Source organism: Cryptomeria japonica, chromosome 8 (genome assembly GCF_030272615.1).
Source record: "Cryptomeria japonica chromosome 8, Sugi_1.0, whole genome shotgun sequence".
Classification (NCBI taxonomy): Eukaryota; Viridiplantae; Streptophyta; class Pinopsida; order Cupressales; family Cupressaceae; genus Cryptomeria; species Cryptomeria japonica.
Genome location: NC_081412.1, coordinates 603485845 through 603506200, shown reverse-complemented (window position 1 = coordinate 603506200; position 20356 = coordinate 603485845). Strand labels below are relative to the sequence as shown.

The 20356-nt window shown below is 36.1% G+C and overlaps 1 protein-coding gene across 2 annotated transcripts in view; it reads right to left on the bottom strand.

Moving 5' to 3' along the window:
• Positions 1-611: 611 nt before the first annotated feature.
• The window catches only part of LOC131071746 (D-xylose-proton symporter-like 2), a 159041-nt gene continuing 139296 nt past the window's right edge, over positions 612-20356 (bottom strand). For both annotated transcript variants that reach the window (XM_059209485.1, XM_058007691.2), the window contains 2 exons: positions 14615-14752; positions 612-1027 (listed from right to left, as the gene is read on the bottom strand). In XM_059209485.1, coding sequence (XP_059065468.1) covers positions 893-1027; positions 14615-14752 — 273 coding nt within the window. In that variant the 3' untranslated portion in view covers positions 612-892. The remainder of the gene's footprint in view (positions 1028-14614; positions 14753-20356) is intronic.

Below are 20356 nucleotides of genomic sequence, written 5' to 3'. Positions count from 1 at the left end.
AAATTGTTCCCTATTCAATGTTTTCTTTTGAAGTGTAGCTACTGACCCAAAAAATCGAAGTGGGTATTAGACTAACTACAATTTCTTTATCTGTTGGAATAACAAATACAGTCACTACAAATTGGAAGAGACAGACAGATGATTTTAATTGCCATCAATGACTAAAATAGCTGATCAATCTTAAAGAACAACAGGAGAATTGAGGTGGGAATTAGACTAACTATAATTTCTTTCTCTATTGGAATAACAAATACAATCACTACAAATGGGAAGAGACAGACAGATGATTTTTATTGCCATCAATGACTAAAATAGGTGGTCAATCTTAAAGTACAGCCACCAAGAAGTAGCTTTGAAAGTGTAGACTAAAGCAACTCTTACCTACAAAATAACCATAGGCTTGTCATGGTATGTGGTCCATTGTTATCGTTCAGACATGCAAATGTTGGCAACTACTTTGTGTTACTTGAACAGAAATCATGTCCGAAGAAGAATGATCATCCAGTGCAATTATCAATTTTCACTACTTCTACAGCTACATCAAACACTGAGCCCAGTCTAGATTTTTGAAACAAAGCATCCAATGGGTGTAGAAGCTTATTTGTCAGATATGAAGAAAAATGGAAGGCAATTTCATTAGCTTTAAGGACAAGAGTAGCACATTTCATAATTATGTTAAGGTTACAAACATGAGATTACAAGACAGATGTTAAAGACATCTCCAAATTGTAGATTATGTTTATACAAAATGCTCTCGAAAAATAAAATTTTGGATCAAAAAGTCATAGCTTTAACTTGCGTCAGTAAAAAGTCCACCTTAAATTGCACCCTTTACAGAAAGATTACTATTCTGCATCTTCATAATCCCATGAGCCCTGGTCGATCAACATTTTTATTTTAAAATCTGTGATTCTATTTCTTCCAAGCTCAGTCCCTTTGTCTCAGGAACATAGAAAGTGACAAACCATAGTGACAGCAGTGAAATAATTCCGAATGAAGCAAACAGAAGTGATGGTCCAAGAAGTTCCTAAAATTGTAAAACCATGACATTCACAGTTGATAATAATTAGTATGCCTTGAACTTAAGATTAAGAACAACATGAAAATAAAAATTAAACCAATTTAAAGGAGAACCTATAGTATTTTAAGAGAGCCCCACAGTTCAGTGCAAGGACCTCCTGATTACATCATTGGCAATGCCATTAATAAGTATGAAGACTGTGTTCAAAAGATCTAAGCATTTTCAGTTTCATTTGTTATGTCCTCTTGTTATTGATAATCATAAAATAATGACCGCTAGTGATAGATTTGTCCTCAAGTTTGAATATGCACTTCTGATGTATGGATGGCAGAGCCCAGGGTCTATTAGAATTACATCTCAATGCCTACTAACTCATTGACCTTATCACTCATCTCCATGCACTGATGATCAAATTATATAGGTCTCAGTTGCACCGCAAGCATACCATATGCCCCAATAGCAAATTGAAATGACATGTTCATTAGGTTGTGGTCTGACTCTAGTGATTGAGATAAGCCCTTCTCCACTCACATGGCCCAGGTTCAAACCTTGGCAAGAATGAAGCCCGTGCATATGTGTTCCTTGGAATTTGACCTCTTTCATCACACATCAAAAAATGTCACTAGTATCAAATATGATATTCGTGAAAATGGAGACCAACCCTCTAAACAGTGGATACCTGTATTTGATCGGTAATCTAATATAGTTTTAAAGGGTTTGATAGATGAGTGAAGGAAGGATGGCTGACACAAGTTCATGCAAAGTTCAAACCACAACTGAAGCATTTTATCGGCGAGTCTAAAGCAGCTCTATGTATGGCTCATATGCCATTAGTTATGGCATGGCCACTGGGATCATCTGAATCTGGCAGACCAGGTTCAGTTGACAGTTGTTACTGACTTTTTGGGTTCTCACACCAGATTTTCTTACTTATTTGATTAATCCACCAATGACAATGTAAAACAACAAAAAAAAGTATAAACAATAAAAGAGGAAAATAAGGGTAGCATACATATTGCCCTAACCCAAAAGATATTGCCTTAGTAAAAAAGACAAAACGTATGGCAAAGGCTGCACAAGCTACCTACATCATAAAAGCAACAGTTCTAAACATAAAATTTCACCCTACACTCTACAGTGATTGAAGAACATGAATTTTCACTTTTTCAGTATTCTCTGTTATATTGCATAAAATTTGATTTTGTGATAGTTCCTAGTGTTATTGTAATATCGCCTATTTAGAAGCTGTCAATTCCCAAAGGGAAACATACATTACGACCTACCATGTTACAGTAATTACAAATTAATGACTAGGGTTGCTCATAGTACCGAATGGGAGACTTTATTGTCCAGGGTGCGATGATACCATCTCCCTAATGCAGCCCAGATTACAGGAACCTCAGTCCATTCACCCTTGGGGCCCGCAGCCCAGATTTCAGGATCATGAGTTCTTTCACCCTTGGAGTTCATCTATCATGAGATGGTTTTACTCCACCTCTCCCTAACAGAGTCACACCACTCCCCAGGAAAAAGGAATTAGAACTTGGTTAAGAGCTTGGGACTGTAAATATGTCAATATCTTGTTGTACTATGAATGTATATGAAATCAAGTATGATGTCATACATATTGCAGTCTATATTAATATTACTATTAAATTCTGCGTAAGAACATTATCAGACTTCATATATTAAGCACATCCCCACGCATACCACCAAGAACAAGGCATGTTACTGCCTGTAACTTAATAACAGTTATGATCTGATCTGATTCATGGTTGAGAGCCAGTTCTTATCAACTGCTCTTCTATCTTTTCTGATCGATGGTGATCACTGGAAGCTTTTGATTCCTTTCCTTCATATCTCTCAATGTGAGGGAGAGGTCACACCTCTTCATTATGGATGCACTTTGGCAAGAGACACACCCTTTCACCATTAGCACCCTTTGAAAGAGTGCAGCTCTTCATTACTTCTGCCCTTTGAAAGGGACACAACCTTTTACAATCAGATCTGCACTTATTATTTAAATCAGATATACACTTCTGATTCCCCAAATTATCCCCCTTTCAAATAAAGTTCTCTTCTCCCTTTTATATCTCATGTTTGAGGGAGTCGCAACTTTTCATCTTATGCCTTTTGACCATTCATTAAACTTAACTAAATTTTAGTTATATTTAACTATATTCTTTTATATTTGAATTTTAATATTATTTTTATTCTTTTGAATTTTAATTTTATTATTATTATTTACCATTAAACTCTATTTCAAAGTGGGGACATTACAGTTATGTACTTCTATATTTTCCCCTCTGAATTTTTTTCAAGATTTTTTTATATTCCAAATTGCGGGTTTTCTTCCCCCTCTTGAACCTGCTAAGGCATTCAAAGTTTCAAACATGCTACTTGTGACATTCAAACATCATACTTACAACTTTTATGGGACTGGCTACATCAGCTGTTAGTCCATCTAAAGATTCTAAACATAATTTGAGCTGATCATCAAATGCAGAGAGCATTATCTTTTGAAGGAACCAAGAAAACTTTGTGATAGTAGCCACGTGGAGAACCTTCCATTTTCTACTAAATTATTTTAAATAATCTCATGGCAAAATCAGGGATGCAGAACCCACGACATTCCAGTTGAGAAGCTTGATAAGAAAAACCATGGTCAACTTCCTAACTAGATATTGTAAAGACATTTGCATATTTATGGCCTTTGATTGAATGCTTAGCTCTTGACAAAAAAAGCTCAGTAGTAATACTAAGATGTTGATGCTAAAAGTAGTTCAGAACTTCAGAGATGAGAAAGGGCAATTTATATTTATGAGAGTGGTTTGCATAAGTGCAAAATTTGTAATGCTTTCTTCTCTTTACCTTAGCTTTAAAAAATCTGATTGGCACAGTGTTTTAATCCATCTGTTGCTTTATGCCCAGATGGATGGTATTAATCATTCCATGTTCCTAGTTCTACAAGTTATAGGTAGATTCTGATGTAGTCGAAATAGGGAACGATCCCCTATCCTTGCAACCATATCACATAAAATCACTTTTAGCAGTTCAATAAGATCTCTAAAACTTACAACAAACTGAATTTGAAAGCTCTCTAAAGAGATCCAACTCTACGTAGAAACTGCACTCACCTAATCATTGAACATGACCACATAAACTCTGTTTCTGCACTGATTTTGGAAATTACATTAAATTTATTGTTTGCTGACTTTTAAAAGACAAACAACACTTACAAAATTAAAAATTCCTGATTAAGTTAAAAACTAAACCAAAACCCTTCACTCTTAATCATCTTGTTTTATTATCATGAAAGAACAACATTATTCAATAATGGCTTGGAGAAATTTTGACAGCATAACCCTTACAAAATAGATATTTCTCGAATGTGAAGCCTCACAAATAGACTAAAGAGTAAGATACAATCTCAAACATACAATAATAATAGCAAGAAAGCTAGGTGTCTATATGCCAACACTAGCTCCAATTATTGGCTCCAAACTACGCCTATGGACTCCAAACATCTAAATAAAATCTCCAGTGACTTCTTTAACCTTCAACCTCCACTAATGTCCAACAGTAGCTCCAATCATTGACTCTTAACTTCACTTGCGGTCACCAAACCTGTAAAAGACATTTTCAGTGCCTTATTCAATAGGATCTCCAATACTGTCCAGAGTCAATGATCAGCATAGGAGATCCTATTTAAGGTGTTAGAGATGTCCTTTACAGGTTCGGTGCCCCCAGAAGACATTCAGAACCAATGATTGGAGCTAGTGTTGGCAGAGAGGAACCTAATTTTACTACTATTATTATTGTTGTATCTTTCAGATTGGGTCTCAAGTTTATTTGTGAGGTTTCAGATTAGAAAAACATAATTTTTTCAAGGGGTCAGCTGTCCATATTTCCTCAGTTATTATTGTGTAATGTTGGTCTTTCATGATAATAACATCAGCATGTTTTGTGTTCACTAGTAGCCTATAAATCAACAAGTTAAGTGTGAGTTTTCAATTTTGTTATTGTATGAGTGATAATGGTCTTTTAAAAGTCTAACAATAGCAATTAAGTTAATTTTGAAAATAAATGCAATAAGAAAGTTTAAGCAGTCATGTTCAATGACAAGGTGAGTGCACTTCTGTGTAGAGTTAGGTCTTTTTAGAGTCTTCAAATTGGGTTTGTTGAGTGTTTTTGAAGCCTCATTGGACTATTATGCATGGCATAATGTGATACTGCTGCAAGGATAAAGCTACCCCTTCATTGGGTCCTCTATCCTTGACTACATCAGATGGTATCAAACAGGTCCATTCTGTGTGAGGGTGAGAAGATATAGGGACATCTTTCACTGAATGAGTGCTGGTTGGAGGGTGTTAAAGAGTGCATTCTTCAGTGAAAATTAGATAAGGAGCATATTCAATTTTCTGAAGAGGAAACCAATTTGTGGGTTAAATATGTGTGTGTGTGTTTTTATTTTGAAGAGTGTGGGTGTGTGAGTAGAAGATGTTTTAAATGTCTTCAAGGATGAAAACAAGATTGCTCTTAAAAGGGCAACACAAATTGCTCTTAAATGAGTGCACAAGATACCATCAGGAGTTGCAGAGTCATGTACAAGAAATATTTGTGGAAGGTTTGAGTCTAGTGATAGCAACAGTGGGAGGTGATATAAGGAGGGACACAAAACTGATGAATAAATTGTTTGATTACGTCATGCAGATTGGGATGGGACAAGAGGAAGACCTTTCAGCTGAAAAGGAATGGCTAAACAGAATCTTCAAGGGAATTAATGAGCAGATCATGAGTGGACGTAGAGATGGCATGCAATGAAAACATGGGAATATGCACTATACTAAAGGAATACACATATGAGAATAGAGAGTAGCCCACATGGAAGTAGAAGAATTCAATTTCTATAATGAGGGGAAGCAAAAGAGAAGTGATTGACAGATGAAGATGGGTTATGGTGGGAATAACAGAATTTGGAAAAGGAAGAAGGGATGTGGTCAAGTCAAAAATTAGGATAAGGAAGAAGGCCTGTATTTTGCAAACTACCATGTGAGCAAGAGTTCATATTTATTTTATACCTCAATTGTTTGAGGAAAAAGCATCTTAGGTAAATTGGCAATCAACATCAATAAATAAAAATTGTTTGTATTTCTTTTGTTTGTTTGCCTTTCTAGGCGTCACTGACATTTGATTCTTATAAATTTAATTCAAATTTGAATTTGAATCCTTTTCCCTCTGAAAAGGGTGTCCAAAATATGTGAGAAGTTTCATCTTCAATCACAAGTTAACGGCTTTCAATGCAAGTGCTTAGATGGAAGAATTCGAAGAGTCAACTTGGAGGGGAGTTGGAGTTGAGTATGGGGAGATTTTGAAGTTGCATGATTCACCATTGTAGTGCATGTTTTGATGCTCAAAGTATTCACCCATGTTTCAAACCGAGTTCTAAGTTCAAAAAAATAGTTTGCATGTCACCTAATGAAATGATGCCATAGTTCTATTTTTTACAAGCCTTAGTTTGAAGTGTTGCAGTCTTTTGACTCTTTTGAAGGTTGGGCGCCACATTGTTGAGTTTATGCAATTGAAGTTGACTTCCAAATTCAAAAAGTTGCATCTTAAAATATCTCCTAATTTTTTCTCTTGCTCATGTTTTGTAGTTGTAAGTTAAAGAAAACTTCTTTCTTAGGCATATTGGAGAGTTAGAAGTTGCTGAAGTTAATGATTTTTGCAAGTTGAAGACTTTACGAAGATTTTAATGCCCATATTGTTTTATTTCAGTCTTGTGAAGTTGTGAGGTGTTCTAAAACATATATTTACCAGTTTCTCAAATGGATATGCTACCCGATTATTTCCTATGTAATTTTGTTGGCAATTAACTATTAAAGAACACAGCATTTTCCCACACCCTGTCAACTGAAAATTGTTCTAATCGTGAGGTTGGTTGTTCCAACTCATTTTTCTGATGAAAACTAGTAAGTGCAATTGTATTGAATGTGTCAAGGTCTTGTAACCAGCCAGCAAAGAGCTGTTTAAAATTTATAAAACAAAATTGTGGAATCACTTCTAAACTCACCTAGGATAAAGACTAGTTTTAGCAGTTTTAAACTCTGGTGTTTGATCCAAGTGTAAAGATCATATCAGACTATATTTATAATTTTCAGACCCTTGAAAACCTTAATAGATTGTGGTCAAGTGTAGCAGTGAGGAGGTGGTCACCATTCAATTGATTCCCTATCCAACTTGTGTTAGATTCTTAATATGATTTCATATATGATAGATATGCAATTACTAGCTTGTGGAATCTCTGACTTAGCATTGTAATGAGTCCAAGCCACTTTTTTCTGTGGACTTCCTTTGGAAAACTACTCAGATTTGTCAGATGGAGATAATTGAGAACACAGTCATTCAGCTTTCAATTTTACTTTGAAGAGTGGATTTTCCGATTTACCATTGGCATGTCTCATGAAAGTTGAGTTGAATTGATTTATATGAAGATTTGTCTTATCTGGCCTTCTCAATTTCCATTACTCTGGGTACACTGGTTTATTGGGGTTGCAGATCTATGGTGTTTTAGTATTTTACTGTCTTCAGATTTCAAGTTGTGCTTTACAATTGTCAGTCTATCTTCAAAGCTCATTTATTTTATAAGCTCAAGAGAGATTTTCTTCTTCCAAGCAGTTTTAACTTTTAATGCATGCTTAATAAAGAAAAGAATTTCAAATTAAAAGAGCTTAGAGGCATTTGGCAGTATGCAATGCCTATTGTTTCTTTCCATCTTTTCACAAGACCCAGGCAAGTATGACTTACCAAAATTGGTAAGAGACATTCTGAACTTTGTTCAATTTCTGTATATGTATAGACACTTAGTTTACAGACTTGATTTTTTCTATTTATTTTTTTCTTGAAAGAAGATGTGCCTTGGAGGAGCAACCTTAGTTACTTTTTCTTTGAGACATTCAAATTCCAAGGACAGTATATCATTGTTTACTTCGAGGTTTTCATGTCAGAATATGTATGTACTTTAAACAGGTTGTTTTGGCAGCACATACAGGTCGTGACAGTTTAATTTGGGACTCAACGATCTTTTAAATATGTTTGTAATTGGCCTGATTAAACACCTGAGTATTCAACAGAGTGACCTAGCAAAAATGCAATATCAGTCTTCAAAATTATCGGTCCCTTCAAAGTTCAATATTTTATATTTTAGTATAGAATTATTTACATTGTTACAAGCATCTGTAATCTTTTAAAGCATCCAATTCCACATAGCTTTAAATGTAGCATCCAATAACACCATATGTTGGTTTCTTGGACTCTTTCCATTGAAACATAATTGGAAAAAAAATTCTAAGTAATTGTTGATTTAGTTTGTCCAGTCTGAGTCAGGTTTTGATAATGAGCCCTTGGGACATTCAAAGCTTGATTATTGTGCCCAATGTTATGCTAGACTCTAAAGTCATGTTCAGGTAGTCTTGAGATATTCAACTTAGGTGAAGATTATCAGTGGGTTCTAATTGTTAAGTTTATTTAAATTCTGTGATCAAGAGGATAGAAGAGATGAAGATATAGTCTGTAATTAAATTTGAACTGCAGTAGTGCGAATGAAAGGAAGCACAACACTTATCAATTCCAGTATTGTGTTCCTCCTTATTGTATGTGTGTTATATATATGTGGAAGAGGGGTTAAGTAGTGAAGAGATATGTCTTCCCACGTGGGAAGACACATCTCTTCCCTACGTGCCACTTATCACCCGTTAACAGCCCGTTAACAATATTAACACAGCCCATTAATAACATAGCCCGATAACAATTTAAGATCATCGCTGATCGTGAGGAACGCGATTATGAATCGCTTATCATAGCCCGTTAACATGAAAGGGTGTGACCGGTCAGACATCATAATTCAGTTTAGATTTTATTATTGATTGTTAACATACATACTAATAGTTAAAGTGTAATCAATGTATCGGAATTATGAAATTGTACGACTAACGTTATATGAATTAACACTCCCTCTTAACTAGGGAGGACACATTTCATGTTAGAGAAAACATCACAATTCATCCATTGATTGTGAAGAGAAGAGATATCACACCATAGTGATATCTAGAGATATGGTTCAACAATGAATATCAAGTCTCATGATACTCACCATAACTCATAGTTATCAAGTAAGGTATGTGCACTGGCATCAAGTCACATGATGCCTACCATACTGATAATGATTCATGGCATGTCCACGAATATTATGTCCATCATATTCACCATGAAGATCTCTATCATAATTATGGTTTATTTAATGATACCAACCAACTGATATCTACCATAATGTCTCGGAGATATATACTATCATGACATGTCCACGGATATCAAGTCACATGATATCCATCAAGATAGATAAATTGATAATTGTAAAATCGTCACCTTACAATATCAATTTGAAACACGTGTTCATTATTGAAAAGTTGTCACCCTTCAATAATGTTCACAGGAGGGCACATGAAGTCATGGAGTCACACACATGACAAATAAAAGAGTTTACACATTAAACATCCTAAATATATTAGTATATCAGAATAAATGAGACTCTATCTCAAAATTAAATAACATTTTCAACCATACCAAGTTTATGTCTAAAGTGTTTAATCTTGATCCTGGAGAGAGGCTTAGTAAGAATGTCTGCAATCTGATCACTTGTACTAATATAATTCAGTCGGATCGCACTCCTTTCCACCATATCTCAAACATAGTGATAAGGAATCTCAATGTGTTTAGACCTGTCATCAAATACTGGATTCATTGAAAGCTTGATGCAACTCTGATTGTCACAATAGATGACAGTAGGATTTAAGGGCTGACCAAACAGTCCTACAAGCAATTTCTGAAGCCATACTGCTTCTCTTGCTCCCATGGAGGCTGCAATGTATTCAGCTTCTATAGAACTTTGAGCAACAGAAGACTGTTTTCTACATATCCATGAGATCATTCCTGATCCTAAACTGAAGCAACATCCTGATGTGCTTTTCCTGTCAACTATGCTTACAACCCAATCAAAATCAGTGAATCCATGTAGGTCAAGGTCTACATGTTTATATTTCAGACCAAAACCAATAGTTCCTCGAAGATATCTCAGAATATGCTTTGCAGCAACAAGATGTATTTCCCTAGGTTCACACATGAACTAACTTAGTGTATTAATAGCATAACATATATCAGGTCTTGTCTTTACCAAATACATCAGAGATCCAATAATCTGTCTGTAGAGAGTAGGATTTGCAAACTCTGATTCTGCAGCTACTTCCTTTAGCTTGTGCAGATTTGTCTCCATAGGTGCGGTCATAGATCTACAATCCATCATTCCAAATCTCTTGAGTATATCAATGGTGTATTTTCCTTGATTAAGGATTATACCATTTGCCTGCTGCCAAACTTCCAATCCAAGGAAGTAGTGAAGAATTCCTAAATCCTTCATATCAAACTCAGAGGCTAATTGTTTCTTTCACCGAGAAATACGATTATCCTCTCCTGTGATTAGTAGATCATCAACATAAAGAATAAGAATTAATAATTCACCATTGATTACCTTGTAGTAGAGATTTGGATCTGCTTCATTCTTGGAAAACCCTAATTCCAAGAGATAGTGATCAATTCTTTCATACCATGCTCTCGGGGCCTGTTTCAATCCATATAGGGCTTTCTTTAATTTGCAGACATGTGATTCAACCTTATAAATCACAAAACCGTCAATTTGCTCCAAATAAACTTCTTCAATCTTACCATTCAGAAAAGCAGTCTTAACATCCATTTGATGGACTTTCCATCCTTTAGATGCTGCAATAGCCAAAACTGCTCAGATAGAAGTGTATCTAGCAACAGGGGAAAATGTCTCTTCATAGTCAATACCTTCTTTCTGTGAGAAACCTCTGGCAACAAACCTTGCTTTGTGCTTCTCAATGCTGCCATCTGCTGCATGTTTGATTTTGAAGATCCATTTAGAAGATACCACAAAGTTTGCCTTTAGGCCTAGGCACAATATCCCAGACATAATTTTTCAGAATTGACTAATACTCTGTTGACATAGCATCTTTCCAAACTTGATGCTCTCACTCATCAAGGCAGCATAACTAGAAAATAGGTTAGGTCTCTTACTTTCTCTGAAGGTCCCGTTTGGAGCAACATAATTTTCAGCTTCTTGAAGCATCTTTTTAGCCCAAAGTGGTCTCTTTCTAGTTTCAGGATAATGTTCTTCCAAAGGTAGGTCTTGAACTTCATGCTTAGCGTTTTCAGGGGTTTCCCTGTAAATCTCAGGGGTGGGATCCTCATCCATGCTTGTAGGAGGATCTTGGTGTTCTAATTCATTAGAGCTTTTGGACCTCTTGAATGCTATGTCTTCTTCAAAGATGACATCTCTTCTTAGTTCAATTTGCCTTTGTCTAGGTATGTATACTCTGTAAGCTTTAGAAGTTTCACTGTACCCAACAAATACCCCTTTCTTTCCAGAAGGTTCTAATTTTGATCTTTTTTCTTTGGGAACATGAATATAGACTGGACACCCAAAGATCCAGAGATGACTTATGTCTTATGTCAGGTTTGTTACCAGTAAAGGCTTCCTCAGGGGTTTTATTATCAAGAAGAGAATGAGGACATCTATTTTGAATGTACACAGTTGTCCTAGATGCTTCAGCCCAAAATGAGGTTTCTATATTTTGGTCAAACAACATAGCCCCAGCAGCTTCTACTATAGTCCTATTCTTCCTTTCAGCTACCCCATTTTGTTGTGGGTTATAAGGTACAATTAACTCCCTCTTAATCCCAGCATTTATACAATAATCTTTAAACATATCAGAAGTGTATTCCCCCCCATTGTCTGTTCTTAAGGTTATGATTTTCTTACTTGTCATGTTTTCTGGCAAAGCTTTGAATTCCTTAAATTTAGAAAGGATTTCTTCAGACTCTTTGTACCTCAGAAAATATATCCAGGTCCTAGAATAATCATCTACAAATATTACATAATATAAAAATCCTCCTAAGGAGGGTACAAACATGGGTCCACATAAATCAGAATGAACTAATTTTAATACATTTTTGGATTTACTGTTGCTAGAATTGAAAGACCCTTTAGTATTCTTTCCCAAGGCACACCCCTTGCATGCTCCTTCAAAACTGTGACTTAGCTTGGGTAAGCCAATCACCATCTTCTCTATCTTAGGTAGGGCATGAAAATGAAGGTGCCCTAATCTTTTGTGCCAAAGTTCATTCAAATCTGGAGTCTCATGAATCAAGGCTTGAGGTGGAGTGGTGCAAAGTCTGTAGAGGCTCCCTTGTCTTACTCCAATGGTGTGGGCTTTCTTGATGGTGGAGTTCTTTGGCCAAGCAAGTACCTTTCCTTCCATAAAGGTTAATCTGTAACCCTTATCTTCAAGTGCAAAAATTGAGACAAGGTTTCTCTTTATACCAAGTACAAATAGAACTTCAGTCAGCTGTAGGGATATGCCTGACTTTAGGCTGATATTGCAGGTTCCTATTCCCATAACTGGATAATTTGAGTCATCACCAATTGTCACTTCTTCATTTGAATTTTCCACAAGTGTATCTAGGTACTCACAAAATCCAGTGATGTGTTGAGATGCTCTATTGTCAATCACCCATGTGTTGGAACTGGAGGTGACTTGACTAGAGAGGGCTGAGTAGAAGACTAGTTTCTCAAAATCACTCCCTTTCTTAACTTCTACCATTGAAGCATGTTGCTTGATCCTGTTTGGACACTTCATTGCATAGTGCCCATATTGGTCACATCTGAAACATTGTACTTCAGAAATGACTCTCTTCTTTTTTGAAGACCTTTATCCATTTGAGTCGTTGTCCCTCTTTCTCTTAAAGTTCTTCTTCTTTCGTTTCTTGTGGGAATTAGAGTTTAGAACTTGAATGCTCTCATTACCATTGTTTTGTTTTGTTCCTCTTGTGACAAGCCGAGATTCCTCTTGAATGCAATCGGTTTTCAATCTATCAAACTTAGGAAATTTAGAAGGAGCATTGATTCCTTGAATGAACGATTCCCACGAGATAGGAAGTCCATTTAGGGTCATCATAGCAAGTTCTTTGTTGTCTACTAGACGTCCAATAGTGGATAGTTGATCCCCAAGCTCAGTGATCCTCAAGAAATAGGATGTAACTGTCTCTCCTTTATTCATCTTTATATGGTGTAGTTGATTCTTCAAGATGAGAGCCCTGCTAGTGTTGTTAATTTTATAAATGTCAACTAGGGCTTTGAACATCTGAAAAGCCGTCTCATATTTAGAAATAACTGGCACAATGTGGTCTCTCATTGAATCCACAATTATCTTAAGAGCCTTCTCGTTGTCCTTGCTCCACTGAATTTTCTCCGTATCATCAGAGGGTTCAAGAATTTCACTCTTGACATGGGAGTCAATTTTATTTTCTTTCAAAACAAGCATGATCCTGAATTTCCAAGATACAAAATTTGATGCTCCATCTAGTTGATCTTCAAACTTAACTCCGGTTGCCATTAGGATTATAGGAATGTGATTTACTAAGAGTCAGGTGAATGTCTATAAGATCGTTACAGAATTTAATTTGATCTTCCTTAACTTAGCTCTGATACCATGTTAAGTTTATTTAAATTCTGTGATCAAGAGGATAGAAGAGATGAAGATATAGTCTGTAATTAAATTTGAACTGCAGTAGTGCAAATGAAAGGAAGCACAACACTTATCAATTTCAGTATTGTACCTCCTTATTGTATGTGTGTTTATATATGTGGAAGAGGGGTTAAGTAGTGAAGAGATATGTCTTCCCATGTGGGAAAACAGATCTCTTCCCTGCGTGCCACTTATCACCCGTTAACAGCCCGTTAACAATATTAAAACAGCCCGTTAATAACATAGCCCAATAACAATTTAAGATCATTGCTGATCGTGAGGAACGGGATTATGAATCGCTTATCATAGCCCGTTAACATGAAAGGATGTGACCGGTCAAACATCATAATTCGGTTTAGATTTTATTATTGATTGTTAACATACATACTAATAGTTAACATGTAATCAATGTATCGGAATGATGAAATTGTACGACTGACGTTATATAAATTAACACTAATTACCTTCATGGTGGCATTATCAGTGGGTTCCAGTAGGCTATTTAGAACCAATGTAGTCATCACTGTAAGCTCTAATATTTTTATTATTTTTCACTAAGTAAACTCTAAAAGTAAATCCCAGGTATTTTTAATGGGTGAACCAATGTAGCCATCACTGTAAGCTCTAATACTTTTAATCTTCTTCACTAAGTAAACTATAAAAGTAAATCCCAGGTATTTTTAATGGGTTAGTAGATTCAGAAACTAATATAGTAGAAAAGATTTCTAATTTCTGACGATCCCTTTTTCTCCTTGCCCCTTGACTTGATAATAAGGTTGCACTTCAAAATTTTGAAGACCACTAATCAAGCCTATATTTTGTGTTACACTTTTGCACAATGTGTTGATAATAAAGATTGGAAGTCACACTATGAAGTCACATATCGTTCCAAGAGGAAGGAACAGTGGAATATAACAACACTAAAAAAACTCACCCTTAAAGGAGAGAAGGAGAATGTAACAAGAGCATTTGAGGCAAAATTCACAAGAACTGCAACACTTATTCCACGACCTCTTGTGCGCAGGGGAAAGATCTCTGAGACCATCAGCCAGCTAATGGGGCCAAAAGACACCTGCATTATAAATCATTTGCGTGTCATCTCACTGCATCAAACCATTATGAATCAATATAATTCAGTAAAATTATGTATTTGGCATGATTGGAAGTTGCAAGAAAAACATCAAATACTTGACAATGTACTTATTCCATAATATGAATTTAACGTCATTGTGAGTATACCATCTATACAGCTTAAGAAAGAAGATATATTTCAATGAAAGTTTCATTTCTCCAACATTACTAGAATTCATAACAGTTAGAGCACTGATTGACATAAGCAAGAAATGCAATGGTTCTAATTAACATTTATTAAACCTTAAATAATATATCAGATTCAGCTATCAAGATTCCAAGGACAACAGTCCCAAGTGCTTGAACTTAGATAAGAGTGTGGATCATACATGTAAGTGTATGAGGCACAATTATTCACCATCACAAAGCAAATCTAAATCAAAGAGCTTCTTCACAAACTATACTATTATGTTAAATAGATATTCTATCAACAAGACTTCCATGATAGCAGATTCAAAAGTCTCCAAACTCTTGTAATAACCAAAAATACACTACAGATCCAGATGAAAATTGAAAAAATGTTTAGTGGTTAATCAGAATAAAATTATGTTAACTGTTATGTTTCGTCTTAATCTTACTTCTTTTTAATTAGATTTCCATATGCTGTGTTGCATAGTGAATGCACGAGAGGAATGTTGTACCTTAGCACAAGTTGGACTTGTGAAATGGTCAAGGTTATATACAGGGAGTAAAGCCATCTTGTTGGCCATTGGCTGCATAATGATTCTTTGAATAATGGTAGTGTTTCTGCACACTCAACTGGCTGCAAAGAACTAGTGCAGACTGCACGACCCATAAAATGTTGTGGGTGATAAATGAGATATTTGAGCCTCAAAGCTGCAAAGGGGGTGCACAAGGGAGTGGAATTATATTACATGCAGGGAAGGCATTTGTGCAAAGTCACAAACACCACAAAGCTATAAAATAAGCTATATGATGCATTAAAGTGCAAAAGGAGTAAACAAGACTATTCAAGTGCTATATGACTTGTGGATATAAGTACAAAAGGAGTAATAAGACTATTCCTGTGCTATATGACTTGTGGATCAAGTCGAATTATGCACCCATGAAAGTTATCGACCTTTATCATATGGATTTGTGTTAGCAGACTGTGTTTTGAGTCACCATATCTGATCCATTTTCCACTACATCACTGATACTAGAATAACTACTTTACACTCTGAAGAACTGCTAGCTCATTTATGAGTGTCTGCTCCTCTTACTAGAATACTTCATTGATTTCCTACTCCAACTTACTTTTGTATCTATCACAAGTTAGTTTGACTCTTTTTGGCTAGCTTCAAAAATGTTACCAAACTTATATATGTTTCAACCAGCGATTTTGTTTCTCAAAGATTATAACTTTTTTGTACATCTGTACATGTCAAGACATTATAATTTTGGGGCATGTATCTACCATTCTTTAACTTTTTTAGTCAAAGTTAGTTATGAAGGCCACATGCTTTCAAATTTGAAAGGGCTTCTTCGTTTCCTTATTGTTGGTTGGATGCTTAATGTGGTTAGGCAATGATCAGATAGAAATGTAATGTCCCTTTTTAAATTGTCCTTATTTTTCCTTAAATAATAAAATCTAACTCTCAATAATAGTTGCACAATTAATTATAAGTAAGAAATTAAACTAGAAATTGTAGCTGAACACTTTATTATATAATTCCAATTTAATGCTTAAAGTGTATCTCAGAAAACATAGAACCTATTCTCGAATCTCTGCTTTAAATATTCGTCTAATCTGCAGTGATCATTCTTTATTTAATTGCCTTTGAAATGTCTTAGAGTCTAGCTGAATCAGGGGTTTCCATCCACTAACTCAGTGATGGAAATTAACGATTTTTTGTCCTTTAATTTCTACCCAGAGGGGTTTCATCCTCAGGTTGATTGAACCATAATCCATGCCCCACAAGGAGTAAAATCAGATGCATGTTTGTCTATGATGGTTTCTTTTCCTTGTTTGGTGTCTCTTACATATCTTTTTTCCTTAATAGTCATTATTCTTTGAATTCCCCTTGACTTTTAATTAAATTAAAGTACAGGGCGCCAAGTACACTGGTCCAGCACTTTCAGCTCCAGATAGCTGTCACAGGTTCTTCTCTGTATCCTGATCCCAGATTTGTACATCTGTGTTGGCTTCCAGTCCTATATCTTGTTGTTTATCGTCAATTTTCTATCACTTTACCTGGATCTTGCATATTCATTTCATAATCATCATATCCAATCAAACCTAATCAAAAGGGGAACAATTAATCAAAGTGTTCAGCTCTCCTTGGGAACTGGAGTTGAACCTTGTTGGTTTTTCCCCCAATGAAATAACTCAAATTGGAAATGGTGAATGAATAAGTTCTTAGTGTGCATCCTGTTGTGACCTTTTTCACACATCGCCCCATTGCAAATGGGGACCCTCCTTGCTTGTCTCGAAACCTTATCGGCGCCCAATTTGGTCAGTTTTGAAAGGTCCGAGTTTTGGAAGTCATAAGTCAGTCTGTGCAAACCATGGTCAGAACAAAGTCCAGACGTTGTCAATGTGCCTAGAAAGTCCGAAGAATGAAGATTGCAATTGATTTGGATCAATTTGGACAACTTTCTATTTTTGGAAAGTTTTGATTTTTTTTTTTTCCTATTTTTTAGGAAGTTTCGTTTTAGGAACTTTAAGCACGATCCCTGAAATGGCTATTTTTAGAAAGTTTTTCCTATTTTGTAGGGATGCTTTCTTTTTCTATTTTTGGAAAGGGATCTAGGGTTTGCACTGTTGGCTCTGAGTTACATTGAAAATGATCAAGAATTCCACTCAAAATTAAAGTTTTGTCCTAAAAATCTAAGTTCCTAGATTTTAGGGATCCACAGGAATTCGGTGGATAAATGGAGTATGAATTTCAAATTTCAAGAAGATCCGAGTTGAAATGCATAAGTTATGGAGATTTCAAATCTGGTTATCATAGGGATCAACTCTCTCCAAGTCCGCCCACCAAGGATGTTCACATGGTCAAGGGCCTCTTGAAGACCGCCCTCATGATGTAAGAAAGTGAAAGACATCTCATGAAGTCCGCCCTCAATGGTGCATACCTTCTTCCAAGTCTGCCTACCCATGGTGCACAACTTTGATGACCTTTGCCATGTATAAGGTGCATAAGTGTGGTGAAGACTGCCCTCCTATAGGGGAGACAAGTGAACTCCGCCCCATGATGGAGAAAGAGAACAAATGAACTCCGCCTTGGAAGGGGAACAAGTCTAATCAAGTCTGCCTACCAACAAAGGTGCACAACTCCCCTCAAGTCCGCCCTCATGGTGTATAAGATTGATCAAGTCTGCTCACACTTGGTGCATAAATGTCATGAAGTCCGCTTTGGAAGGGACTTAGCTTGGTCATGGAAGCAAGGAGGTTCGCCCATGCTATGGTGCACAAGTCCTATGAACTCCTCCCTTAATTGGATGTGGTGCACAAGTCTCTTGAAGTCCACCATGTGGTAAGGGCAAAGACATGACTAAGTCCGCCTTGAAGAAGACTGAATATGGTGCAAAGGATTGATCAAGTCCGCCTAGGACTAGTTTGCAAAGTGGAAGACATTTCATAAAGTTCGCTTGCCCATGTTAAACAATTTCCATGAAGTTCGCTTGCCTATGGTGCACAAGTTCCATGAAGTTCACCCACATGTGAAATACATTGAAAGTAAGAGGTGCAAAGGTTTGATAAAGTCCACCCAGCAATAGTAGAAGGCTTTGAAGAGAAGTGAAAGACTCTAGCCAAGTATGCCATGTAGATGGAGAAGAGGTTCTTCTAAGTCCGCCCACATTGCTTGATAAGATGGAAGACATTTCATGAAGTCCGCCCCTAGAAGAAAAAAACATTTGCTAATGGGGAATGAAGGGGATGAAGTCCGCCATGTAGATGGAGAAGAAGTTCTTCCAAGTCCGCCCTGCCTTGAAAATCTTATCAGCAAGCAAGGAAAATATTTTACCTACTCCACCATGGTGAAGGAAAGAAAGTTTCAAAAATTCGAGCTAGGGGAAGAAGAAAGTTTTAGAAAGTTTCAAAATTTGGAAGAAGAAAGAAAGATAGAGTTCGATTCATGAACTCAACCTGAAAATAGAAACTTTCTCAAGGAACTAAACTCAAACTAGAAACAAAATCAGAACTTTCCCAAGCGACTGAGTTCAACTGAAATCAAAAAAGAAACTTTCTAAAGAGACTAAACTCAACAAAGAAATAAGACATGTCTAGGTTCGATAAATGGAAGAAAAATAGAAACAAATCGAGTTCAAATTTGGAAGGACTGACTTGGTTTCTAATTGCAAAGATCGAACTCTTTATGAATGAATCATTCATTCGTTTCTCTCATTCAGACACTTGAAGAAAGATTATTTCAGGTTTTCTAAAGCATTTTTAGAGCCTCAAGAATAGTTCGAAAATTTTCCAAGGCATTGAGGAGAAGACAAACAAGGGTTTTCATCTATTTCTCAAGGTGACAGGGGTATTCTAGTTTGTTTCCTTACTTTTTGATGAAGATTCAAGGCATCTTCGGTGATTTTCATCTACTTTTCAAATTTTGGAAGAGATTTTCAGGCACTTAGTCTGATTTTCACATATTCTCCAGAATTTGAATCTGATTTCAACGTTTATTTCACAGATTTTGGGACTAAGTTATTCATTTTCAGATTAATCAAAGACACATTTCACTCCCAAACCTTCAAATCAGATTGAGTTTTCAAGGATTTCTAAAATTTCTAAGTGTTCGCAGCTTGTTAAAGGCTAAAAGAGTTGAGGAATTGGTGTAAAAGGGGTCAAAATCAGAGCACTCCGCCACCAAACCTTCGAAATTCACACTCAAAATAAGGATTCTAACTTAATTTCTTTTGGTTTTGCAGATCATGAATGGCAGTTGAAGGCGGGATCATCGCAGAAAACACAAATGGAGTTTCAAGCCAAATTCAAAATTGAAGACAAGTTTGCAAGGAAGGTTCGTCCGAGGATAGAGATGGCCAAATTTTGGCTTAGTATGAGAAATACTTCACAAACGGGTTCTTCCCCAAATTCGAGGCACTTGAAAGAATCTCAAGGCATCAAGAAAGAAAAGTCCTCAGACTGAAAAATTTCATCCATAATACCAGACATATGGAAGCAATCAAGACAACTTCTTGAAGGATTTCATCTCCTAAAGAATTAAAGACAAAATCCCAATCAGAATCAAATTGTGACAAGAAGAATCAAATTTCCATACTTAGACAATTTCTTCACACAAATTGGAGAATTCAAGGAAGACATCCAGCATGCTGAGGTGGTGCCTCGTCATCTTCCAACCAATCAAATTGTTCCAGGTCAACATGTTCAAGTTCAATGAACATGACTTATCCACAAAAGCTTCTAGAAGGCACACTTCACAATGCAACAACCTTCTATTTTTATTGTTGGTTCATATTTAGCAAAAAGGATAAGTGTCCCCAAATGTAATTTTCTCATTGGTCGAGGGGTAGTTAGTTGTAACAAACCCTAATTAGGGTTTTGATCTTTCTATCTGGGCCCTTGATCACTGTT